The sequence below is a fragment of the Orbicella faveolata genome, unplaced genomic scaffold (assembly GCF_042242905.1).
Source record: "Orbicella faveolata isolate gen_17 unplaced genomic scaffold, um_ofav_v1 contig_26, whole genome shotgun sequence".
Lineage (NCBI taxonomy): Eukaryota > Metazoa > Cnidaria > Anthozoa > Scleractinia > Merulinidae > Orbicella > Orbicella faveolata.
Genome location: NW_028301554.1, coordinates 17,490,001 through 17,516,136, shown reverse-complemented (window position 1 = coordinate 17,516,136; position 26,136 = coordinate 17,490,001). Strand labels below are relative to the sequence as shown.

The 26,136-nt window shown below is 39.1% G+C and overlaps 2 protein-coding genes across 13 annotated transcripts in view; one reads left to right on the top strand and one right to left on the bottom strand.

Moving 5' to 3' along the window:
• LOC110049282 (protocadherin Fat 4-like) overlaps positions 1–9,629 on the top strand; it is a 67,073-nt gene extending 57,444 nt beyond the window's left edge. For 11 of the 12 annotated variants that reach the window (XM_089295783.1, XM_089295785.1, XM_089295784.1 and 8 more), the window contains exons 25-33: positions 509–583; positions 809–985; positions 1,496–1,690; positions 2,110–2,260; positions 2,472–2,602; positions 2,999–3,302; positions 3,620–3,852; positions 4,547–6,565; positions 7,285–9,629. In XM_089295783.1, coding sequence (XP_089151909.1) covers positions 509–583; positions 809–985; positions 1,496–1,690; positions 2,110–2,260; positions 2,472–2,602; positions 2,999–3,302; positions 3,620–3,852; positions 4,547–6,565; positions 7,285–7,584 — 3,585 coding nt within the window. In that variant the 3' untranslated portion in view covers positions 7,585–9,629. The remainder of the gene's footprint in view (positions 1–508; positions 584–808; positions 986–1,495; positions 1,691–2,109; positions 2,261–2,471; positions 2,603–2,998; positions 3,303–3,619; positions 3,853–4,546; positions 6,566–7,284) is intronic. The other variant, XM_089295778.1, reaches the window with a different exon arrangement.
• A 3,396-nt stretch (positions 9,630–13,025) lies between these two features.
• LOC110049280 (transcription initiation factor IIA subunit 1-like) overlaps positions 13,026–26,136 on the bottom strand; it is a 13,114-nt gene continuing 3 nt past the window's right edge. The window contains exons 1-9 of the mRNA XM_089295729.1: positions 26,010–26,136; positions 25,830–25,931; positions 16,339–16,483; positions 15,909–16,024; positions 15,056–15,131; positions 14,647–14,879; positions 14,126–14,263; positions 13,871–13,966; positions 13,026–13,587 (exon numbers count right to left, since the gene is read on the bottom strand). The exon at positions 26,010–26,136 is cut by the window's right edge and continues 3 nt beyond it. Coding sequence (XP_089151855.1) covers positions 13,480–13,587; positions 13,871–13,966; positions 14,126–14,263; positions 14,647–14,879; positions 15,056–15,131; positions 15,909–16,024; positions 16,339–16,483; positions 25,830–25,931; positions 26,010–26,030 — 1,035 coding nt within the window. The 5' untranslated portion in view covers positions 26,031–26,136 and the 3' untranslated portion in view covers positions 13,026–13,479. The remainder of the gene's footprint in view (positions 13,588–13,870; positions 13,967–14,125; positions 14,264–14,646; positions 14,880–15,055; positions 15,132–15,908; positions 16,025–16,338; positions 16,484–25,829; positions 25,932–26,009) is intronic.

The following is a 26,136-nucleotide window of genomic DNA, read 5'->3' as shown; positions in this document are numbered from 1 at the left end:
ACTTCGTGACGGATTAGCTTCCCGTACCCGTCGATTGTGTTGCTTTACGGGAATACTTTCTGAAACATTTACTCGGAGTAGTTCTCTGAAAGCTTTTGGCACGGTCAAATGTTTAACACGTTATCGCACCAGTAGTTTGATCCAAAGGTATGCAATGACTTGGTCATTATAACCTACAACGACTAGGAATGTTGCTACAACCGCTACAGCTGGTACTACCGGTCTAATAGGATGCTCGGCACTGTCCACGTAAGGTTCTCCCCCTTCCCCTCTGACAATTCATTGCCCTTCAATTTGTCAAGTTTTTCCACTATTCATACATCAGGGCTGAGAGAAGCACTGTAAGGATCAAATGTCAAAGAAATTCGGCCGGTCGATCGAATTCTCCACTTCTGAATCTGAACCCGGACATATAAAGATGTTTCCATTGAATCAATCGATATGTATTTATTTTAATTTGTTGCATTCGCTGACGTTAACGGCTCTATTGCTGCAAACTCTTTTGCAGGTTGTTAATCACGTGACTCTTGTGGTGGCACAAAACACCGTGGATTACGAAGCATTAGACTTGTACACAGTAAACGTAAGCTAATCTATAACAATTTATCAATCAATGATTCTTTCCCGTTTTAAATTTCTATCAGTGGTTATCGCGTCCAACCGATATCTGATCTGGGAGGTCAAGGGTTCGAACCTTTCGTAGATTTTATTTTTGTCCCACGAACGTGACAAATAGACATTTCATCTTTACCAATGGTCTTCTTTTATCAATTAAAATAAAACAAAGTATTTGTCTTTTCTCCTTCAGGTTAGCTGTACCGAGCTGTTACCCAACCCTCTCTCCGTCTCTGCACTTTTCACCATCAATGTCCAGGATGTGAACGAGGCCCCCTATAATCTGACCATCTCGTCTAAGACTGTGGAAGAAAATGGATTCCCTGGGGATTTCGTGGGCAAGCTCAGTGTTCTTGATCCTGATTTACCGGTAAGATAATTGTTTGTCAGAATATTTCCGCCGGATAGAGGTGTCATCAAAACAAATGATCTTTTGCACAGGCTTAAAAAATGCAACGTTCATGACAAGGCCGAGGCTTTTTGAATTTTCTGGAAGCTACCTTAAAGAGCAATGCCTCGATATATTTATATTTCGTCAGATTTTGAATTTGCTTTCAAAAATTAGTTTCAATAGGCCAATTTAATTTCGATATATTTAACTCCTAACGTGGCTCCGAGGCTTAGAGGAATGAAAACAAAAGAAATCATATCGAAGTTGAATAATTAATTTCTTTTGTTTTCTTTCCCTTATCTTCGGAACCAAGTTAGAATTTTAATATATCAGAATTAGCCTATACTCAAATTTACTAAAAGGAACGGCCTTGTTTTAGCGAATTATTAACCTTTGACTTTTTTCCCGACTCTTTTCATTTAATTCTTGTTTTGTTTTTCATTAAAATATTCCCTCACTTCATCGTTCTAAACAACTTTTTTTTTACAGGCCAGCGGACAAGCCAATGTATCACTTGCAATCAAAGACCAGTCACCGGACTCCGACGCACTTAAGTTGATTGGCGATTCCCTGCTAGCGACCAGATCGCTTGACTTTGAGACACAAAGCTCGTACAACGTGACAATCGTTGCAACGGACAGCGGTAACCCACCTCTCAGCACCAGTCTCACTGTCACGATAGAGGTAAAAACAATGTTTAAAGATTTTCTCAGTCTCGTAATGTATCCTTAGTAGGTGCTTTGAAATGGAACGGATTATTACACAGTAAGGTTTATATACCATGTTACCGATATCGAGGGTCAAACTGTGCTATCGCCTCCCGGGTGTAGCGAGGTCCTTACAACTGAAGAGGCCAAGGGCCGATATTCTCCTAGTACAATCACAAGTAAGCTAAGTAAGATTTATTACACCACTTAGTGATCAGCTCTTTTTCGGAACTTTGGAGTACAACAACTAAAATTAAGAGGAGAATGACTAGAAAGAGGCATTTAAAGTTGTCTAGTTGTCTTATTTAGTTGTCTTAAAATTCGTGAAAGATGTGGAATTTCAGACCGAAAAATAGCCAAGAACAAGGGCTTAATTTGAGAATCATTTCGCTGCAGGTGATTGACGTAAATGACCCACCTACTTCCATCAGTCTGGTGTCTAAAGGAATCTACGAAAACGCAACTGCCGGTGCGGTTGTAGGTGTACTGCAGGCTCAAGATGAAGATGCAAATCAATCGCATCACTTCCAGGTCATTTCTAGTCAAGGTATGTTCAGATCTTGTTTTGTCATTTTTGTCACCACAGTGTGACTTTCTTTCCTACTGAAGCCAGCTTGTTGTTGTTTTGCTTTCAAAATACACCATCACACATCGTGCGACGCTTGAGCTTGTCTTGTCACCACGCCCCAGACCGAGTTATTGGATTTCAACTACCGTTAGAAGGCCAAGGTGAGTCTAATAATCCTTTATTTGTTTAGTTACAGATGCGTTCACTGTCGATGGAAACCAGCTGCAGCATAGCAACGTGCCACTGAATTACGAGGCTACGCCGGTTATCAACGTGACCATTAATGCTACTGACAACGGATCCCCTCGATACTCAGTACAGGTTTGTCTTAGCGTTACAATGTAACCTTAACAAGAAAACTCACATGCTTAGTGCTTGACAGAGTCACTGTAGAACCAGAACTCAATATTGTGACGAACACCAGTGCTGGTTAGTGCCAAAAATTCACTCATCTCTTTTTTCAAAAGGAATACAAACGAAGGATTTTTTCATTCTTTTTCTCTCAGTGTTGTCCGTAAAAGCAAAAGGAAACAGTTTCTATATATTCCCTCAGCATTTTAATTTCTCGTTCTTCCAAATTTCCATTCGTGTTATTATAACTCGAGATGGAAAGAGAAAAATTGTGTTCTATTGCTTAAATCTCGACAACATATTGACCCAGTTTTGTTATTTATCGAACTCACTATTAACAAGTCAACTCTTTGATTTCACTGTTAGGATGTTTTGTCTGTAATGGTCCTCGATAGCAACGATGTGCCGTCGGACATAACCTTCAGCTCATCTCTGTCGGCACCCGACAACACTTCGTTCAGTGTCGTACTACCCGAGAACAGCCCGAGTGGAACTTCGCTGGCGAACTTAAGTGTGGTTGATCAGGACATATCGCAACAACACAACTGCGAACTTCTTGAGGGAGGAAATTACTTTCACATAAGTTCAGTGTCGAAGTCGTCATCGGAGATTCGCCTGAAACAAGGCGTAGTCTTAAACTACGAAAGTCATCTGAGCACTCCAATACAAGGTAAGCCAATGACTGTTATGTTTTGTTAGCTGTGTACCTCTATATCTTTCTGCAAACCAGATTTTCATTCTAAAAAAATACTAAAAAACACTGTAATACTATGGGGAAATCATTATTATTATCATCATCATCATCACAATCCTTCTAACACCTCAGGGGGGTGTTTGAGGCCGCTTACTATGGGGAAATACTACTCAATAACTTTCATTTTAATGGTAAAACGTAAGTATTTCATCCATGGGCTAAAAAGTTTAAAGCACATTACTCGCCTCTGAGGCAAAATGTGAAGTTTTTTCTAATTTTTTTCCAAATAACAGTTGCAGTCAAATGCGAAGACAACGGTAGTCCGCCATATTCCGTGCAAAGAAACTTCAGCGTTCAGCTGTCAGACGTGAATGAAGCTCCTTTTGACATTCGTTTGAACGGCTCCACTGTAGTGGAGGAAAACGTACGCGTGGGTTACGTCATAGGATTCCTCACTTGTAAGGACCCGGATATAGGACAAAATCACACGTTCATTGTCATTGGAAATTACTCCTCTGTCTTCCAGGTAACATAGCCATTGTACATCCACCTCAATTACGTTAAAAAATACAACTGAAAGAATGTCTGTTGGTTGTACCACGATAGAACTGTAGAATAGAATGAGAAATTTTCAACTTGCTGAATTGTCTATTGACGATAACTTTCTTTACTACTTACAGTAGCTTTAATCAGGGCAGTAACCAGTAAGAGGCTCCTTTTTTTTTTCTTTTTTAAGGGGGAAAGTAAAACCCTGCTAAATACCTAGGAAGAGAATTTAACCATGGACATTGCCTCAGTCATATTTTTTTCCTGGCTACAGCCCTGTTAGACCTTACTTTAAAACAGAGAGGGTATGGTTATGACTGATAGGAGGTTTAAGTGCTTTAATCAGTCCTTAGATGTCTCTTCGTCTGTCTGTCTGTCTGTCTGTCTTATCGCCTCAGTTCCTGAATTTGGACTCGCATGGAATTGTAACCCAACATTTCATATCTTCTCGTGTTGTATTGGGAAGTAATATATAAAACACGAAAGACCGTGTTTTAGCACATTTCCAAACACCGAGAAGAAAGTTGAAAATACGACGCCCGGTGGAGTATTTTTGACGATCGTCAAGGTGTTTGATGAAATTTGTGAGAAGAAAGGTGCCGTCTTGCTTCCAAAACTACCGGCAGCTTGAAGTTTCAAATTGACGTCTAATTGATACGTTTCATTTCATTCAGGTAAACAGCGACAACTACCTTGTCGTAAAAGACCCGTCATACCTGAACTACGAGAACCTTCACCCGCCTGCAATCCTCACAGTTACTATTCAAGCCACAGACCAGCCTCCCGAGGGAACAGGACCTTCACTTGACGTCACTAGTGACATCACAATCAACGTTCTGGACGTTAACGAGGCACCCCATGACATCAGACTAATACCCGAAAACGTCACTGTACCTGAAAATGTGTCCATTGGTTACTGCCTGGCCCAGGTGACGTCCACAAACCCCGAGCGCTCACAAAGAGTGCATTATACGCTTCTCAATTACCGAGATACGTTCTCCTTAGATGATAAATGCAGGGATAATTCTTCTGGTGTCAGTCAAGGAGACAGTAAAAAGCCATACCTGACAGTCAAGTCACACCTCAGTTACAATGATTATGTCATTCGAGGCTATCAAATTTTGATAGAAGCCAAAGACAACGGAGATCCCCCGGAAGCGTTTAACGGCACGGTTGACATTCACGTGACCAAGGTTGACCCCTGCGCGTGGTCCTCGTGTCCCCCGGATTCCACGTGCAGTCGCGTTGATTGGCAGAATTACACGTGCCCTTGCAACAAAGGGTTCAAGCGTGACGGCCTTAACTGCACTGAAATAGACGAGTGTGATCCGAATCCGTGCAGCCACGGCGGTACGTGCCATGATTACGTGAATTATTACAACTGCACCTGCCCCAGTGGATATCACAACGGCTCGGACTGTACGTTCATCAATTATTGCCTTTCAAACCCTTGTCAACACGACTCAACTTGCGACCCCCTCTTAAACAAATACAGATGCTATTGCTCAGTCGGTTATACAGGAAACCAATGCGAAACGAACATAGATGACTGCGAGAAAGAGCCCTGCGCCGAGGGAACTTGTGTGGATGGAATTAACACCTTCACTTGCGACTGTGAGCCTGGATATTTTGGACCTCAATGTCAACGGAAGTCCGAGGAATGCAAGGAAAAAACATGCGAAGAACAAGAAGTTTGTATACCACCAAACATCAGAAAGTACAATTCAACGCAATGTATTCCGAATGATTTCATTATCTCTTTGGAGTTCCCTGAAGGCGAGAACATCTCCAGTCCGCATTGGCAATATCGGCTTGAAGAGTGGATACTAGGACTTGATCCATTACTGCTCGGGCAAATAACAGACGATGAAGATGATTCCACGATGGTTATTGTTAATGATGTTTTTATCGTCAGTCCAAGTATGGAACACGAAGCCAAAGTCAAGAGAAGTGCAGAGGAAGAGAAATCTTCACCGGTGGATTTTATTGTGCTTGTGTATTCGGATGAAAAGAATAAATTCCTCCCAGTTCCTCCGGATATTATTTTGTGCGGTATGAACAACACGTGCATTGCTAATGGCTTTACATCGGACGCAGGAACTGATGACTTTAACTATAAACTGTGCAAGTCAACGGCCAACAAAGTTGCCTATCTGGGTATACCATCTTGCGTTGTTAAAGAACCCAAAGACGCGCTTCTTAAAAACCAGAAGCACTCAACGCGCATGCGGTTGTATTATGTCGTCGGCGGCATCGGGGGGCTCCTGTTGATTGTCATAATTACAGGGGTCATACTATGCCGACGAAATACTCTAAGCGAGAAGCAGCGCAAATGTATCACACAGGAGCGCCATAGAGAAAGTGATGACAGCTACACTGACACCATGTACCGGCATCACATGGCCAATCAACAGCTAGGAGACGAACCTGGAACTCTCAATCCCATATACGGCAACACGGAGGAGGAGGTGGTTTCGCAACTTCACATGGTGGACAACCCGCTCTACCTGGAGCCTGACGCAGGGCAGCCGACAGTGAAACGTTCAGAATCCGCACGTGGTTTTAATAATCCAATGTACCGCGCTAGCATAACCCCAGAAAACCAGCAAATAGGTGAGGGTAAAGATGATGAAGAAGAAGAGGCCCCTAAGTCTACCGGGTTCACCAATCCCATGTTTACGTCCTACAGAGAGGTGAGGATTTAGATGTTAATGAGTAAAGCCTGGTTCACAGTAGCGACTAAACGACATAATGACATAACAGCACAACATCCCTCTTATATCGTTTTGTCGCTAGTGTGAACTAGGCTAAACTGTTCTCCTCGAGTGATACACTAGTCTTAATTTCTGATCGTCCTTTATTTGTTTAAATGTTAGTTCGGAGAATTTGTTAAGACGCCACTTGGACTCTCCGTTGCACTTATCTCGTCTGTTGAAAACGTGTCCTTGAATAAAATTGTTTATTGAAAATTAAACAATCAAATTCCCCAGGAAAGGAACAGGTTTCTGCAATGATTTCCGAAACTCCGAAAGTATTTACCCAGCCAACATTCATACCTTCTTGTAGACGATTTTCTGGGATCCGATAATGGGAAAAGATCTCTCGAGTGACCAAAGAGGGAGAAAAGCATCCGATGTTTCTCAAATAAGAAACAATGAAGCCCGTTGAGCCTGTCAAATGAAGTCTTCGAAACAACGACAGAATGAATGAATGCAATTATGGCACTGAGCGGATTCTTATTTGAATCAATTTTGAAATTCTTTCTCAATCGCTGTAAGAAGATTTGGAAGATTTTAAATTTACTTAGTTTTTGTCGTTGTTTTTAGTTCCCTTTTCAAAGATGTGCTAACTTCATAACCACGTCGTGACTAAAATTATAAATATCTTACGCAATATCTTGTCCTTTCTCCAGGAAAAGAAGAAATCTGAAGCAAAGCAAGACGAAAGTGCGCTCTACTCTGTTCCAATCAAACCGGGTAAACCAGATGCCAAGGAGATGAAGGCGCCAATCTACGACACCCCCCAGAAACCGGATAAACCTGTTGTCCAGGAGCCTGAAGATAACCAGGCTCCCGGTTTCTTTAATCCTTTGTACCAGACTCGCAGGGAGGTAGAACAATTCCCCGAAGATATATCCAGCATTTTTGACAGGCCCACTCCCCCACCAGTGCAAGCACTTGATGATGACGACCACGGGCAGAGTGAGTGCTAAGGGAGTTGATTGCCCTGACTGTCAAAGCCATTTTTTTTCCAAAGATAACTTAGCTAATATTTTAATTTCGGATTGAAATTTGATTTCTTTTTTGATAACAGACCACAGGGTCAAAACTATGCTTCCTCTTAAAAATTATGATCAAGAATCAAAAAGGTTAATTAGCCACTGTGGGGGCTTGAAAAGATGACTTTTCGAGCGCTATTCCCTTACCCCTTTCACTCCCACAAAGGGCTAACACAACCGTGTTTAATGTGCCTTTATCAAACTTATCAGCTTCAATTTTTAATGAAAAAGGTGTTAACATTACCCGCAGACGCAGTGCGAAAGCTTTTGAAGATAAAAAAAGACATGTATCAACACATGCTGAAACTAATGTTCTAAAATTGAAGCTGTAGTGATGATCAACCGTTCGGTCCAAAAAGTTTCATTGCGACTAGTGGTCATTAGTGTCTCTGCTTATTTTTTCCTACTTATCAGAGAAACGTGACATCTATGTCATTACTACAGTGGCGGATCCAATTAGATATACACAGGGAGGGGTTTACCTTCCCACCTTAATTTTAAGGCTCGAAGGGGCGGAAAAAATTTGGGGCCCCACCATATAAAGTGATCTGGATCCCCAGTGTATTACGTAGGCTTTAGGTTTAAATCTCAGACGTCGATTTGACTCAGAGATGAAGAAACTGATACGGTGTTGGAAGATCATTTTTTCCTCAGGGTTTTATAGAGAAAGAGAGTAAAAGATGTATAATATTGTTTGATTAATTGCCCTGAGAAATCATACTTGTTGATTAAATCGCGCTTTCATGCGATCGGTTTTTGAGAAAGAAATAATATACTAGTAATACAAAAAAGGTTAGTGCAATTGCAATAAGCATTGCAAACAACGACTGTATTTTATAAATGCAGTTTAATACTAACACACTTGTGACTTCCATTGACAGGCTAGACGAGTTTCAACTGACATGACAAAGCTGACAGCTAACACGTTTAAAACCATTGTAATGGCTTATGCTACAGCTTTAATGGACATTCTCGGACAACACAGTGGAATGCGTTATGCTGGCTGTCGATAGCCACATAAATTAATTAGTTCTTTCTTCTTATAATTAATATTTTCGAATAATCCCTCAATATTCTTTGATTTGCACTCAATTCCGTCGTCGTTAATAATCATTTGGTGATAACGTTTAATGCAAAATGCTTTGTAGTTTTTAATCTCGCTGACGAGAGTCAATAACCAATATTGTTTAATTGTTATTCGGGATTATATGACGACCCTCTCTGGGGAGAGTAAAGTATAGGTTTAAGAGAAGAATATTATTGGAGAGACGTTCGTCCGCTTTGAATTTATTACATTTAATCAAATTAATTTGAATTCAAGTCATAACGAAATTATCTCTAATGAAGTGAATCAATTAAGCACAAAATACCGTTTCATTATGATTTGTTTGCGAAGACAGTATTATTAAGGCTGGGGCTATGTCAATACTGTGCTTGTTATCGGTGTAAACTGAAGGCGATAGGTTAAAATATGAAAGAAAACTGATGGACTCGAGTGGCAGTGCTCGTGATTCCAAGATTGGCACTAGCACTGTGGCAGTGAAGAAACGTGTAAGTTTGCTACATTTGGCGTATACCTTTTTGCCTCGGAGAAAGTAGACACGAAGTCAAACGAAGATTTCCGATCGACGTTCGGTCGCTTTCGGACATCCCTTTAGCAAGTTGTACTTCTTTGGTGACATGGCCCCTTTTCTACTTGTTTATCGCTTAATAGAATCCTTGTAGAGTACAACAAAAATAGTTGTGTTATTTCCAGCTGACTTTTTTCATCATAATACAATGAATATGCAATGCATCCAAATCATTGATATGGGCTTGGGCTTAAACTGCCAAACTGAACAAATAATTTAATATAATTAAGTGTTAAAATGTGTGGCTGGAACTCATGATTAAATTAATATTGTACAATGATTATTTAGACTATTTAGGTAATTTGTAAAATTTAATGAAACAATAAATGATCCTTTCAATAAATAGAAGTTTGGTCTTGTGTTCATAGGTGGGTGTTAACCATTTGCCTAAGAACCCAGCTAGTGTTACTTCCATGTAAGCATTATTTCTCATAATCAGTCAACCCCAAAGGCCGAGTTGATGAAAAACCTCTTTCGTTAAGCAAGCACTTAAAGAGCTTTATTGTTTTAAACGTTTGATTTGGGATTAATAGCAATCAATAGGTAATTTTTTTGTGGATATCAAGATAGAAAACTTTCAGTTAAAACGTCATCTCTCGATGGTAGAATCTCATCTCTTTAACGGGTGAAAAAGAGAATGATGTCAAACATCGGCCATGTTACTCTAATATGGCCGCCATTTTAAAACGAAGTCCAACATCTCAGGTCTAATAACGTTTTTCTTAGTACCTTGCTAGTTTTTGTCTTCACGTGAAGACAGTCTAATCTCGCCTGGGACTTAATCTCTCGATATTAGAATCCCATCTCTTTCAGGGGTTAAAAAGAGGATGATGTCAAACGACAGCCATGTAAGTCTAACATGGCCGCCATCTGGAAACAAAGTGTAACGTCTTCGGTTTAATAACTTTTTATGTCAGAGCTTGGTAGTTTTTTTTTGTGGATATCAAGATATAAAACTTTCACGTAAAACCTCATCTCTGGATGGTAGAATCAAACCTCTTAAACGGGTGAAAAAGAGAATGATGTCAAACATGCATGGGCCATGTTACTCTAATATGGCCGCGCGGTGGCCTCATGGTTAGTGCGCTCGTCTCCGGATCGAGCGGTCTGGGTTCGAGGCCTGGCCGGGGACATTGTGTTGTGTTCTCGGGCAAGACACTTCACTCTCACAGTGCCTCTCTCCACCCAGGTGTAGAAATGGGTACCGGCGAACTTAATGCTGGGGGTAACCCTGCGATGGACTAGCATCCCATCCAGAGGGGAGTAGAAATACTCCTAGTCGCTTCATGCTACAGAAACCGGGATAAGCTCCGGCCTGATGGGCCACTTGGCTCGTATGCAGACTTTACCTTTTTACCTCTTTTAGGGGTTAAAAAGAGGGTGATGTCAAAAAACAGCCATGTAAGTCTAATATAGCCGCCATCTTGAAACGTTTTCAGTCTGATCATGATAGGAAGTTTAAGAAAACCACGATGGAAACGGCAACGGGAACGTCGCTAAACAAAAGATTTAATGAGGAGAACAATGGCTGTGCACGAGCGTTATAATTCTTCGTACATTTCTTTACCGTCCTAGGCAAAACAACAACGTGAACTGACCAAATTCTGCGTTTTCTGAAGAACGTGAACCACGACTGCTAATTTTTTAAATTTCTATTTCAAGGTTATCGCTATGTCCCAGCTTCAGTTTCGTGAAAGTTTTGCCAGTGATAAACAAAGTAAATAACTTTATAGTACCGCGAGATTCGTAGATATAATATATAAAATCATTTTTTGATCGACGTTTCCTCGGCGTCGCCGTCGTCGTTACTTAAACTCCCTAATAACTTTTTATGTCGGAGCTTGGTATTTTTTTTGTGGACATCAAGATATAAAGCTTTCACTTTAAACAAAAAATTGAATTGGAATTCAAAAAATAAAATCAAGGCTGGTGAGATGAAGTTTCAGATTGAAATGGAGGCGAAAGAGGCGGAGTTGTTAGAGCGATATGACGGCGACGCTGGTAGCAGTGATGGTTTGGAAGACAAGTCAGGAATTCCTCCTTGGTCACAAATGACCCTAAAAGAGACGGGATTCTAATATCGAGAGATAAAGTCCCTGGCACGAGTAGACTGTCTTCATGTTAAGACAAAAACTAGCAAGGTACTTAGAAATACGTTGTCTGACCTGAGATGTTGGACTTAGTTTTAAAATGGCGGCCACATTAGAGTAACATGGCCGATGTTTGACGTCATTCTCTTTTTCACCCGTTGAAGAGATGAGATTCTACCATCGAGAGATGAAGTTTTAAGTGAAAGTTTTATATCTTGATATCCACAAAAAAACTACCAAGCTCCGACATAAAAAGTTATTAGACCGAAAACGTTAGACTTCGTTTCAAGATGGCGGCCATATTAGACTTAAATGGCTGTTGTTTGACATCATCCCCTTTTTAACCTCTGAAAGAGATAGGATTCTAATGTCGAGAGATAAAGTCCCAGGCGAGAGTAGACTGTCTTGATAGAAAGACAAAAACTAGCAAGGTACTAAGAAAAACGTTATTAGATGCCGCATATGTATAGGATGCCGAGACCCTTACCCCTACCCTTCCCCAAATTCTTCTGGTTATATTCCGCCCCACAGCTGTAACATGGGTCCAGAGTAGTTCACTTCTCATAAACGAGAAATCCACGACAGAACTCAACTGGGTATAAGGTGATGACTTTCATTTGCATGCAGACTGTTTCTTGCTATGTACCAGAACCTGTTGTTTTACTTTTTTCTTTTATTTGGGTTGTTTTTGGTGCACTATTGGGATAAATGAAATTCCCCACTTACTTTTCAGACTGTGAAGCAATTTTCATTGACCATACAGGATTATTATTCCAGTCATGATCACCCAGTCATGATGGTTTATAGATAATTTTTCAAAGTAAAATTGAGTTGTCTACACGACCTGAAGATTTATTTCACTGACTTTTCACTGATTTTAAACGGGTAGAAATTCCCTGACTTTTCCTTGACATTGAAAAAATTGTGATTTTTTCTTGACTTTTCCCAGACTGGACATGCAGACATGCAGTTGTCATTTACAGCTGGGTTTTATCTACACATTCAAAAGTTACATCAATGTAGAGCTAAATAACAGCATTAAGCTCTGCTAAATAGCATTTTCTTCACAGCTTTGTGTCTGCTTGCAGGACACCAGTCTACATACAGAGCGGATACAGGAATTTAGATAAGGGGGTTTGAGATATGGACAGCAAAAGGCAGTCCCCTGTAGGGGAGTTCCAGTAGTATCCTCCCTTAGAAAAATTTTAAATTGAGGTCATCGGATATGGGATTCTGGCATTCTGGGGCCAAGTCAGAGTGTTACATTGTATGTCTCACGATTTTTTTCTTAATTTAGGGGATTTGACCATACCCCCCTCTACATCCACCCCAGACCCTTACAAGATACAAGATGTCACATCTCTTGCAACCCATACCAGTAAGGTTGGGGTTCAAAGGTTTGAGGAGTGTTTGCGGGTGGAGTTAAAAGCCAAAAAAAAAACAACAAAACTTTAGACTCTTATTTTTCAGGAACTCGTCTCCTTGGGCCCTGGAAAGAATTATAAAACTTCCATGAGTTTCCATGAAGAATTCCATGAAAGCTAAAAAAAAAAAGAAAAAACTGTTTGAATTTGAGGAATTCCTCCTACATGTACAGTAATTACTGTAAGAAATTGAAATTTCCTTTTCTAACTTATATTTAAATACAACTCCATTTGTTTTCCATAATGGAGAGAGGATAACGATTTTGATGTTTATTTAAGTTTTAGCCTGAACATGACATAAAATAACTATTTGAGACTTACATGTCCTGTATTCATAACAATTATCATCAGTTTCTTTCCATCACTTATTGTCCACCTTTTGTGGCAAGTTAATCTCTTCACAAAATTGCGGTATTGAATGTCATTTCATCTGTAAAAGTGACAATGGCTTTAGCCTAAATTGTCAGGAATTTAAGGCTATTTGGGTTGGGGATGGGTTTTACATATTTATGTAGATCACTTGTAATTGGAGCAACATCAATTAAAACATGCATGCATAATAGACAATATTATTGAATGCTGAAGTTTTCATGTTGTGTGAATCTCTAAATTCATTTGCTCCCTGTTAATTTTTTTACACTTTACGATTCTTTTTACAATAATATTTATTTTCCAGCATCTTGGCTACCATTCTGCATCGCCTGTTGCTTTTTGAAACACATAGTCTCTTCCTCTAAGGTTCATTATTCCGTCCTTCAAATGGAACTTCCACTTATTTCTGGTACGAGTAATCTAAAGAAAAACAAATCAAGCAGTTAATCTATGATAGGCAGTACCTTTAAAATTTACATTTTGTACTTGTCAGCTATTTCCTGCGACATACCACAAGCTTTTCTGTTTTGATTTTAAATGCGATGAGCAACTTTCTGAACAAGTATACACAATTCAACACTGTCAAACCATCACTACATTGTAAATGAGCATACTAGCCATACAAATGTATATACATGTAGTTTCACCCAGTGTCAAGTTGAAACTCATATACCTACTCAAACAAACCATTAGACACACGTACCTTGTCAAACTGACATACAACAACATTATCTGTATCAAAAAGGTCAGCAGGGTCGTCATCGGAAACATCATCATCTGAGTTGAGAGGATCTTCTTCCTATAACAAAAGAGCATAATGTGAATACTGTTTAACAAATGCATACATCTAGGTTCATGGGACAGACCGATGTAACACCTGACTGATTAGTAAGAACTCCCCTAACAGTGAAGGCAAGTCATTGCAATTGTAATTTGACAAAGACTGTACAATACTGACATCTAAGTCTGCGTCATCCAGTCCTTCTTGAGATTTGTCTTTTTTGTCGTCTTCCAAGTCATCTTCATCGTCATCATCATCGTCTTCACTGTCACTATCATTTGCTCCATCCACTTGAATAACTTGAATTCCTGGAGCCTGCAATAACAATTGCATTCTTGAGCAAGACAGTTTACTCTCACAGTGCATCTCTCCACCCAGGTGTACATGTTTACATGTAAATGGGTACCACAGAATTAAATGTTGGGGTAACACTGCAATTGACTGGCATCCAGGGGGAGTAGAAATATTCCTAGTTGTGTCATGTTATAGAAACCGGGATAAGCTACAGCCTGATGGGCCACTTGGCTCGTATGCAGACTACAGTATACCTTTTACCCACAATACAGGGGTGAATAACCTGCAATTTCATCATAAAAATGCTCAATGGGGGGATGTTCTTCTGTCTATGTTCTTGCTATACCCAAACAAGACCCACATCACACTTGACTGCAAAACAATGTACAAGGCTCAACTCTAACCTTGTTATCTCCAGCCTGTAGCTGCGTCATCTGGATAACTTGGGGCTGAGTGACTCGGGTTGTTGACGACTGAGCACCACGGATTAGTTGCGTGTTTCCAACCATTGTTGGCTGATGATGAATGACTTGCTGCTGGGTGGTGCCAATGATGTGTCGTGGTTGTGCAGTATTGACAATTCGTTGAAGATTTCCCACCTGCTGTGTTGTCTGTATTGTCCTCACAGTGGGATAAGCTGTAAACAGAAGAATTGACAAGTAAAACTTCAAATATTTCATAAAGAGTTAAGCTGGTAATAACTACATGGGCATAATCTCCACATGATCCTTCATCATTGTAGTTATTTTGCAGATGTTGTGGTTAAAGACTATTTCCAGTTTGTACTGTGTACTCTCGTTTCAATGAGCTTACCATGTGATGAAACTCCCTGCTGGATTTGTGATAAATTTTCAGGAATGGCCATTGTTGCTGCTGAAGCCGCTGCAGTCTGTTAGAAAACAACAATTAAAATTGATAAGGTTTTGCAATGTAGAACAACTAAATGCAGTAGCTCAAAAAAGGTTTGCATTAACTTGCCTTTCACCTAGCTATGGTCAGATTATTAAACAACATAGTTACCGGGGTAAGTTATCATTAAGCCTTAAATCTATGGACTTGAACTTCTAGCTTTAAGTGGTCTTAATTAAGTCATGGAACGAACTACCATGTAGCTTAGTTGATCTACAACCTTGGTCACAAGGGTTGAAAAAAAAATTCTAGATATGCATTTTGCCCCTCCCCACCCCTGTGCATGGTTGCCAAAACACTTTCATCTAACACAAGTTTGCATTTTACCATTTTTGCCATTTTCCAACATTGAAAGGGGGAATGAGGGTACTGACACGTATTCTGTAGGTATTATGGTTATGATTTCATGTTTTTAGCATTTACCAACACAATTTGTCTCTGGTTGTAGGTATTTTTGCAAACACCTGTATAGGATTTTAACATGTTATAATTTGTTATGGCGCTGTCGCTTCTCAGTCCATTCATTTGTGTTTGTAATTTCAAGGGAGTTTTCACATACATGTATATGTAGGGCTAACCTCACAAGTTTTCAGAGTGCCTATTTATTATACTTTTGTCATTGCTAATCATTTGTCATTGCTTTGTTTTATTCTTTCATCGTGTGACATCTATTCATTTGCATCCTGAGTAAACCTTTATTGTTATTAACTAAGCAGTTATTGACAAAATAATTAAATAGTAATGATGTTACACATACCATTTGGCCTAATGCATGAGAATGAGCTGATGGATACAGTATGGCAGTCTGACCACTGGCAGCTTGTTGTGGAGTGACAGCTTCTGGGACTCTGACAGTGGCAGGAGCAATATTTACTGCAAATAGAAGTGCAACATTTTTCAGTTCCAGAATGGATGGTTGACAGAAATTCCAAGGGAGAGGGGTTTGAAAGGCTATGAAGTATGAAGCTAAACCAATATTTCCCAGGGGGAGGGGGTTCAAACTAAGAAACCCTTGACAGGAGGGGTATGAATATTTTCTGAAACAACACATTACAAGTGTATATATAAAAGTGGAAACTTTCAATGAAACTAGAATACTGCTGTGTGAGAAAATGAAACACTGTTTTTCACCTAACGCCGTTTATGAGGCACCAGAACAATAATTATGACAATACAAGTACACAGACCTTGATGTACTGCTTTTGTTGGCTGGACTTGTTGAGGAATCGTTGGTGCAACATGAGGATACATGTATTGCTGACGCTGTGTTTGCTGTCCTTCTGCAGGCATCCCATCAACAGCTCTTGACTGAAGTAGTTTACTTTCCCAAATCTAACCGAAAATGAAGAGAATTCACACTCTAAATAAATGACATTTTACACAATACACTCTTTTGTTTATCAGAATATATTTTATAGAAATATCAAGGCTAAAAATTTGCAAAGCTCCTTTAACATTGTAGAACAAATATCCAGCAATTCTCTGTATTCTGTCGAGGTCCTAAATTTTTCAATTCCCTTTTATCTGAAATTTCTGGCTCTTCACCACTGGCATCTTTTAGGAAAAACTTAACGCATATATTACCGGTAAATATTAACTCTGTCATTAAATAAGGCTTGTCATTAATTACTTTATCTAAATTAGTCCTCTGGTGTTTCTTGAGAGGGAATGTAAGCTTACAAACCCCATGGTTTTTATAAGGTTCCCTCGCTATTTTGTTTTCTCTCCTTTAAGAATGGCTGACTGTTAGGATCGAGAAATGCCGGTCAACGACCCATTTGGCAAATCGCTCATATTTTGCCCAAAGATACCCTTAGGTGACCTTATTCTAAAAATCATATTATAAGGTTTCAGCGAATTTTTATTTTTCAGAAATTTGCGAAAATTTGAAAGCACGGTCGAAGTGCGGTTTTTCGTGTAATCAAATGACCGAAATAAGGTGCGAGGACGAAGCGCTGCTAAAGTCTTAAAATAAATTCAATTGACTTCAAACTTCACATAAACGTGGAACAACCAATCTAATTTATTTCTCGTTTTAAACTAATCTCCGATATGCTGATATAGTGGTTTTCCAAACCATTTTAAAAACACCTATGAAGCATGTGGAAAATAACAGCAAAATATAGGTCATGTTTAACAGCATAAAAAGGAATCTGGTACCTCACTTTCCCATTATTTTACTTTACAGCCTTAAAATATCATTATTAAACATATACCATGCCAAGTCTCATGCTCGAACTCGCAGTAATTCCCTTTGAGAAAAACGAAAATCTATGTCAATGTTTTGGGCGCAAATAACACAATAATTATACAAGAACAAGAGACAAATCAATTTCAATGGCGAAAGTAAAAGGCTATAATTAATTAAAATCCCGTCAATTCACTGCTATCAGTAGAAACATAATGTCCACTCCATAGAAACTGTTTTTAGACGTTTTCGATCGAAACATTGCGCGTTTACTTTGCTTAATTTCCTGTCCGCCATCATGTCTAGTTTGTCACCGTGTGTATTTCCTTTATGTAAACAACACTGTGAATGGTTGTCATAACAAACGCAAAGAGATTTTCTGGAACCTCGATGTTTTCGATTCTCTAAAACGCTTTAAGTTCGTTAAGACACAATTATGGGTCAACTTGGAATGCTGCTTAGCATTAAGGATGTTAAAGGACTTTAAATTAATCGAGTTGAAATATCTTGAAGCAAATCAAAATTGCGCCCTTACGCTAATTGCTAAACAGCCGATCTCCGTTCAAGTTCAAGAAGTCCAGAGGTTAATCCGGTAATGTATTACCGGTACAGCAACAAAATCAAACCGAGGTCATCAAAAGTGTAAGTTTAAAAGTGTAATGGCAAGTTTGAAATAAATTTCACCTATATAAATTGGAAACAAGAAGTGAAACGGTCTGACCCGAAACAAATAAACTAGATATTAATACAACTAATTTAATCCGAAAACGTTAGAGAAAACATACCTAAAAGCCGTCGATTCCCCTCAATACCACTCCACATTGCCTTAAAGAGGCCAAGCTTTCTGCTGTAAGAATAGGAGGCCTTATGAATCTGTTTTTATCGGCAACCATGCTGCGTGGCTGATATTTGAGACTCAGTAAAAGTTGTCACACAACCCTACGAGCAGCCCAGTCACGCTTTCACTGCTCTCGCGCAAATGTTCAACATTTGGCAATTACAAGTTTAATGTAGTGACAGCAGATTGAAATGCGCTTTTCAAAGCTCTTCTATCCAGGAGCAATTATTTCTTGTTCTTGAATGGCTCTTAGTTGTAGCTACAGTCGGGGGGGGGGGGGGGGGTGTACTCCTGGAAATTTTGGATATCTGTATGCCGTGGAAAATTAAGTGGTCTTCAGCTGTTAAAGGTAACACTGAAACACCAGATGATTCTCGAAGTATCACAGGGATCACTAAGCTAAATAATTTTGAGTTTAGTTCCGCTGAGTCAATTACTTGTTGGCGCGCATATTGCATTGACCGTGGACAGGTGGAAAAGCATTTAAACCGGAAAAGCCTGTTGCACATTATAATTTAGCGTTGTCCAACACGTAATCGGTCTGGTTGTAATGCTAATCATATTTGATAGAATCTCAAGTTTTCTTTCGACACACACTCACATACTGGGGTGGTGACATACTACTAGATGGGCGTGGCCGGGAGCCACGAGTTAAGTCAGGCAACTTGCAAAGCTTAACCGAGAAGAGTGATAGTGAACCACTGGTGGAAGGACTGCAGATTGTCCCTACGCCTTACCCTAATAGGCCTCTGTGTTATTCTAATGAACTGATGCTGTTACAATGATACTATTTAGCTTTATGAACATGCTAATGGTCAAGGGTTTCTTCTGAAGTATAACAGATGATCTAATGTACTTTTTGTCCGACATTGCGCGCAGGCGCAGCGCAACAGTGCCTTAACAAACTAATCACTCTAGAACATCTGAAAACATAGATCTCGCGAACAGATTACTTTCCTAAAAATAGTTTTTCACAAAGAACTACTTATTACAGTGGAGCCCCGCTCTACGGACACCCGCTTAATATGGACACCCTGATATTACGGACAGTTTCATTTTCCCCAACGAAAAGCTCATATTTTTTTTCTAAAATTAACCCGCTTATTACGGACACCCGTTAATAAGGACAACGGACACTTTTCTGTGTCCCGAGCGACAAACTCTTATATACATCGTCAACCCCGCTTTACGGACACTGTTTGTATCTGTGCATTGTCTATTGTCATTGTCATGATTATGTGTTAATTAGAGATTTTGTACCCTGGTCAAATTATGACAGATTTCGGTGGGTTAATACAATCTTATTACTAAATGAAACAGTGGCAAAATAGCATGACGCATTTGACCAGTTCTTTCTTCCGGTGCATTACCCAGTCTGCAGTCCTTATATAAAGTTTTCTGCCTGATACGCTTACACAAAAGTTTCACTTTCTTGGTCTTTTGCTACACTCCTTGCTTGTAGCCTTCTTCCTCTTTGACGTCTTATGCTTGCCACTATCAGCATCAGCCTCCGTTCGTATTGCTGGGTTGTTGCCAACGTCTATTAATTGTTCAAGTAAATCCACGTGCTTCCTAGGACCATCAAAAATATAAACACACGGTATTTCCATACCAAGGCCTCCACCCCGATTAACTGCTTTTCCACATACTTCAACTGATCCTCGATTAGTAGGCTTTGAAATAAAATGGATGACTATACCAGTGCGGTTTTTGGTGTTTGCGAGGTGATATGGAATGTGGCCGATAACTCGACTTTCCTTTAGCACGGCGACTGCGTTTTTGTCCTCACAATTTCCCGGTTCTGGTTGCAAAGGCAAAATTTCACCGAGAGTGATACAGTTAATGATTTGTAATTTACAGTACAATTAAAACGTTTTGTTGCCGTACAAGTGTTGGCCTTAGTGTTTGTATCGATAAAACACGTGTCCCTGACTTTTTTCCGAGGACCCCGGTTAATACGGACACCCCGTTAATACGGACATTTTGGCATGTCCCCTTGGTGTCCGTATTAACGGGGTTCCACTGTAATTCCGGGAGTACACATCCCCCCCCTCCCCGACTGTACCTACAACTAAGAGCCATTCAAGAACAAGAAATAATTACTCCTGGATAGGAGAGCTTTAAAAAGCGCATTTTAATCTACTGTCACTACATTAAACTTGTACAGTAATTGCCAAATGTTGAACATTTGCACGAGAGCAGTGAAAGCGTGACTGGGCTGCTGGTAGGGTTGTGTGACAACTTTTACTGAGTCTCGAATATCAGCCACGCAGCATGGTTGCCGATATAATAAAAACAGATTCATGAGGCCCCTTATTCTTACAGCAGAAAGCTTGGCCTCTTTAAGGCAATGTGGAGTGGTATTGAGGGAAATCGACGGCTTTTAGGTATGTTTTCTCTAACGTTTTCGGATTAAATTAGTCGTATTAATATTTTGTTTATTTGTTTCGGGTCAGACCGTTTCACACCTTGTTTCCAATTCATATAGGCGAAATTTATTTCGTACTTGCCACTACACTTTTAAACTTACACTTTTGATGACCTCGGTTTGATTTTGTTGTTGTACCGGTAATACATCGCCGGATTAACCTCTCGACTTCTTAAACTTGAAAGGAGATCAGCTGTTTAGCAATTAGCGTAGGGGCGCGATTTTGATTTGCTTTAAGATATTTCAACTCGATTAATTTACAGTCCTTTAACGTCCTTAATGCTAAACAGCATTCCAAGTTGACCCATAATTGTGTCTTAACGAACTTAAAGCGTTTTAGAGAATCGAAAACATCGAGGTTCCAGAAAATCTCTTTGCGTTTGTTATGACAACCATTCACAGTGTTGTTTACATAAAGGAAATACACACGGTGACAAACTAGACATGATGGCAGACAGGAAATTAAGCAAAGTAAACGCGCAATGTTTCGATCGAAAACGTCTAAAAACAGTTTTTATGTAGTGGACATTATGTTTCTACTGATAGCAGTGAATTGACAGGATTTTAACTAATGATAGATAGCCTTTTACTTTCGCCATTGAAATTGATTTGTCTCTTGTTCGTGTACAATTACTGTGTTATTTGCCCCCAAAACATTGACATAGATTTTCGTTTTTCTCAAAGGGAATTACTGCGAGTTCGAGCATGAGACCTGGCATGGTATATGTTTAATAATGATATTTTAAGGCTGTAAAGTAAAATAATGGGAAAGTGAGGTACCAGATGCATTTTTATGCTGTTAAACATGACCTATATTTTGCTGTTATTTCTCACACGCTTCATAGGTGTTTTTAAAATGGTTTGGAAAACCACTATATCAACATATCTGAGATTAGTTTAAAACGAGAAATAAATTAGAGTGGTTTTTCCACATTTGTGTGAAGTTTGAAGTCAATTGAATTTATTTTAAGACTTTAGCAGCGCTTCGTCCTCACACCTTATTTCGGTCATTTGATTACACGAAAAACCGCACTTTGACCGCGCTTTCAAATTTTCGCAAATTTCTGAAAAATAAAAATTCGCTGAAACCTTATAATATGATTTTTAGAATAAGGTCACCTAAGGGCGTCTTTGGGCAAAATATGAGTGATTTGCCAAATGGGTCGTTGACCAGCGTTTCTCGATCCTAACAGTCAGCCATTCTTAATATATTAATTGTAGTTTTGTATCTTCATTGTAATCTAGTGTACTAAAGAAAAAAAAAACCCTTTTAAGAACAAACCAGAGGTTGAGAATTTGAACAGAATATACATGTACATGTAATTGTGTTTGTTGAAAATTTGTAAACACAATACAATTATATGTTTTCAGTTACATGTGAATTGTAGTTTGGTTGGTTGAGAATTTTTTTTCACTGCATTTAAATTCATTTAAGTAATTATATTACCAAACCAACTACACCGAATGGCGCAAACTTCGCTCGCAATGAACTTCGCAACTTCCCAACAAAGTTCAGCGTGACATTCACAACTTTGTTTCTGAGTTTGCAATTTGATGGACAACTACACAATGAAATTGCCACGTTCGTTACGAACTTCAGGAATTTCAAACTAACTTCAGACACCGCTTGTCAAAAGTTTTGTAAAATGCACTGTAATCAACTCAAGTTTATCTTTATTCACTTTTAAATGGCAAGGAAAGTGGTCACGGCCACTTACTGGGGCAGTTGCTTACAAGAGCTTTTCATTACAAAGTTTAAGTCACAGCTCAAATGGGGTTTCACAAAGGTGGTCATAACTAGAGCTGGTTGCTTATGAGAGTGGTCCCAAGGAGAGCTTTGATTGTACATGTACATTATTTGCAGCTTACGGTCGGTCTGTATAGTAAAACGACTGTGACCTTGGGCTTGAAAATGTTGCCCTCAGCCTGCGGCCTCCAGCAGCATTTTCAAGACCTTGGTCACAGTTTTTCACTATAAAGACCTCCCAGCCAGCAAATAGCATGTACATGTATTTATTACCTGCAGTCTGGCTCCAGACATGATAAGACACATAAAACCAAAATTATGCCATAAACTACAATCTAAGAATATTCACAAGAATATTTTCAGCCTTAAATCAGCTGAAAAATAACAATATCCAGCCTGGGCTGAACAAAAACAATAAACAACTCTTAATAAAAAAGAGTGTTCATTGCAGAACAATTGTATGCTCATTATGAGAGCTCCATCGATAATTGTTGGGGGTACAGTTTTTTATATAGGCCAAGAAAATGATATGCCCTGAAAATCAACACAAAGTAGAGTTCTTTAAGATCCAAGTATCATCAATGAGCATGCTATTTTGCAGGTACTTTTACCTCTAATTTGTTGCTAAATTTTGATTTTTTGCAATAAATGAATAAGTAATTCTTTATTTATCATGACCACTCCGCTTTGCTAAAATAAAACACATTTTATTTTGAACAGCATCCACTTGTCTTCTTCCCTTACATACATGTACCAATTCAAACACTGTGGGTGCTTACCAATAAATCGGTTGGGATGACAGTTAAATTAAGGTTTTTCCAAAATCAGCAAACCAACTGAACGAGATGGCATTTATCATTTGTACAAGGCTGCTGCCTAATGGGCGCCCGGTCACCTGAGGCACCCAAGTTATGAGTGCGGGCAACTAAAGTTTTGTTCAAAGAGCCGGTGTGGACGCCTAAACATGGAGTTCTCGAAATTCATTCCCAAGTAATCTGTCTGATGACTTCAATCTTCTCACGAAATCCGTCAAAAAATCATTCACACAATAAATTAAACAGAAAACAACAGCTACTCTGGTCCTGTTTCACTTTTATCATGAGAAATATGGGCCAAACCACAGCAACAAAGTCTCTCTCTGTTCACAAAACAGCTGAAAACAACCATATTTGAAAATCGCCGTATAATGCATTGCAAGCTCAGTATTGAATAAATATCCATCATGTACATGTATGCCAATGGATTGCATCTCTGTTGATGCCTTAATGATTCCAGTTGCAAAATAACTACTTTGATAACAAATATTTTTGGAATTGGAGTGATGATGCTGCTGACATTATATTTACAATTGAATAAAGAAAAATGTGTCTACATGTTAATTACGAAAACTTCACTTAGATGTACTGAATGAATTTCTTTAGTTTCTGAAAGGATAATTCAAGTAACTAGCTAGCAAAAAGAACACATCAATGCAATTCTTTTTGCATACAATCAAACCTCGATTATCTGGACTCATTGGGACTAGACGAAATAGTCTGGATAATTGAGGGTCCGAAAATATGAATATTAATGAAGAACAAAACTGTTTAAATCAAGCAACATTTAATCATGAAACAACACTTTTACAAATTGCTTGGAAAACAATATAGTCTACTGTACATCTTGAACCACTCAACTCTGAGCCAATCAGAACTCATTCGCGTGTTCTTCATTGGTTACGATGCATGCAAGTGCTGCTTTTGCTCTTTAAAAGCACAATTAACTTGCTTTTGACTGCACTTTTCAATGCTATAGCTTTAAAAGGAATATTGCTACTGATCTTGATCAGGACTAATAAATATTCACGACAAAATTGGGACTTGAGAAAAAGTCCGGATAATCGAGAAATCTGGATAATTGAGGCAGGGATAATCGAGGTTCGACTGTACTAGGGTTTTATACATGTATTTTAAATTATCAAACAAATTGTCGAGACTCCACCCAATACACATGAATATATTTTCTCCAAAGAAGCGGTCAATATAATGCAGTAATGCTGCCTCAAAATCACCTTTAGTTAATACTAATGTCCCAAGCCCAGGGAAGGAAAGCAAATTTCAGTGAGGCCAAATTCAAACCCCTCGAATGCCTCTTTCGTCTTTATCTGCTTTCATTTGCAGCTTGCATTTCATGATTTGCACAATGTATTTTGTCTTTTTAAATAGAATTGCAAAACTCAAAAACAAAAGCAGCAAAATAAGTTTTTGTAAAAAAAAGCTGCAGAACATGCATGGATACACCAATTATTGAGTTTGCTTGACCATAAATAGTTTTCTTTCTCAGTCATGACCTGATCACTTTGCTGAACGCTTTAGTTCAAAAATTTGATTGTATTAGACCATATTGGTGTCTCATGGAAAATTGCTGCCCCGGAACCCTCCCCTAAATTTCCACAATTAACTAGCTTGCAAAAAATTTGAAGTCTCGCGAGTGGGTCGTTCGCTTAGTATACAGAGAGTACGCAAATTAATCTGGCTCAAAGAAACGGCACTTACTGGGATCGCTTAATTCTTTTTAAGGTAAATATAATAATTTGGACAAGGAGGAATCAGCAATTACAGAGAAATTCAATGAAATCATCTGACTCCCGTACGAATAGCAAATACAAGTCACCATAAGGGTGCCGTACGAATAGCCACTGTGTATTTATTACTACCATAATTTAATTTGCATCATTTTTCATTTTAGTACCATTGACTCTTTTGCATTTCATCCTTTGGCTTCTGTTTTGGTATGTCATAAATTGTAATAAATAAATAAACTCTGGAAGTAGTCTACAATTTCTGAACGGATTTCCCAGAAAAATACTGTTCCAACTTCCAGATTTTTTTGCTAAATAGTAAACACCCTTTATTACCACTCCCTTTCATTAATTCACAACTCGGTTCCAGTTATTTCTGACACATTACCACTCGGCCTCTTTACTTTCGCTTTCACTCGAAGGCCAATGTAGACAACACAAGCCATAACAAGCATGGAATTGTCGTATACATGTAAACACTGCTTGTTTCGCTGGGCAAGATCGGATATATATGTATAACTGTCTGATTAGAACTTATTTCAAGACAGACGCATACTAATATTTTTACCGACTATCAATTCACATTTGAGGGATTGATCAGATGGCGGACGAGGAAACAAAGAATGAATTGAACAGGCTGCCGTGAAAAACAGAAGGGCAAAACGCTAGCGATGGGGTTTTTAATTTCCGTATGGTTTTTGTATTTGAAACTAGAACAGTTTCTGTTAGAAACTACTCGTCAATATTTAAGTGAGTTAGCTGGTCTTCGCAGCTACAGCTCTGACTCACCTCGCGCGCATTGAATTCAATGAGACGTCTCCAATTTTGTTGAATAGGTACATACAATAAACAAAAAGCAATAATTTCTAGCCAATTCCCTCTCATTAAGTCTTTGGCTTTACCAACGTCACGCTTACCTGTTTTAGTTCGTGAAGAACTTGTTCATCTACACCTTCGTTTAAGAAACTTTCCCGCACGTTCTTAATCACATCTTCGATCACGCCACGATATATTTTGGGCTGGAAGAAAATGGCACATTTAGTGGAAATTTCGAATTTTTACGCCAAACAAACGGCAAATGCTGCCAGCCAACTTACCACTACATTTGAAGTTGCCATTTTCGAGCGCGTATGTGATTAACCGGTTCTTTCCCTAGCGCTGGGCTTTCGAAAAAGCCACCTTCTTGTTCGAAGCGAGGGATTTATATACTAACAACAATGTGGC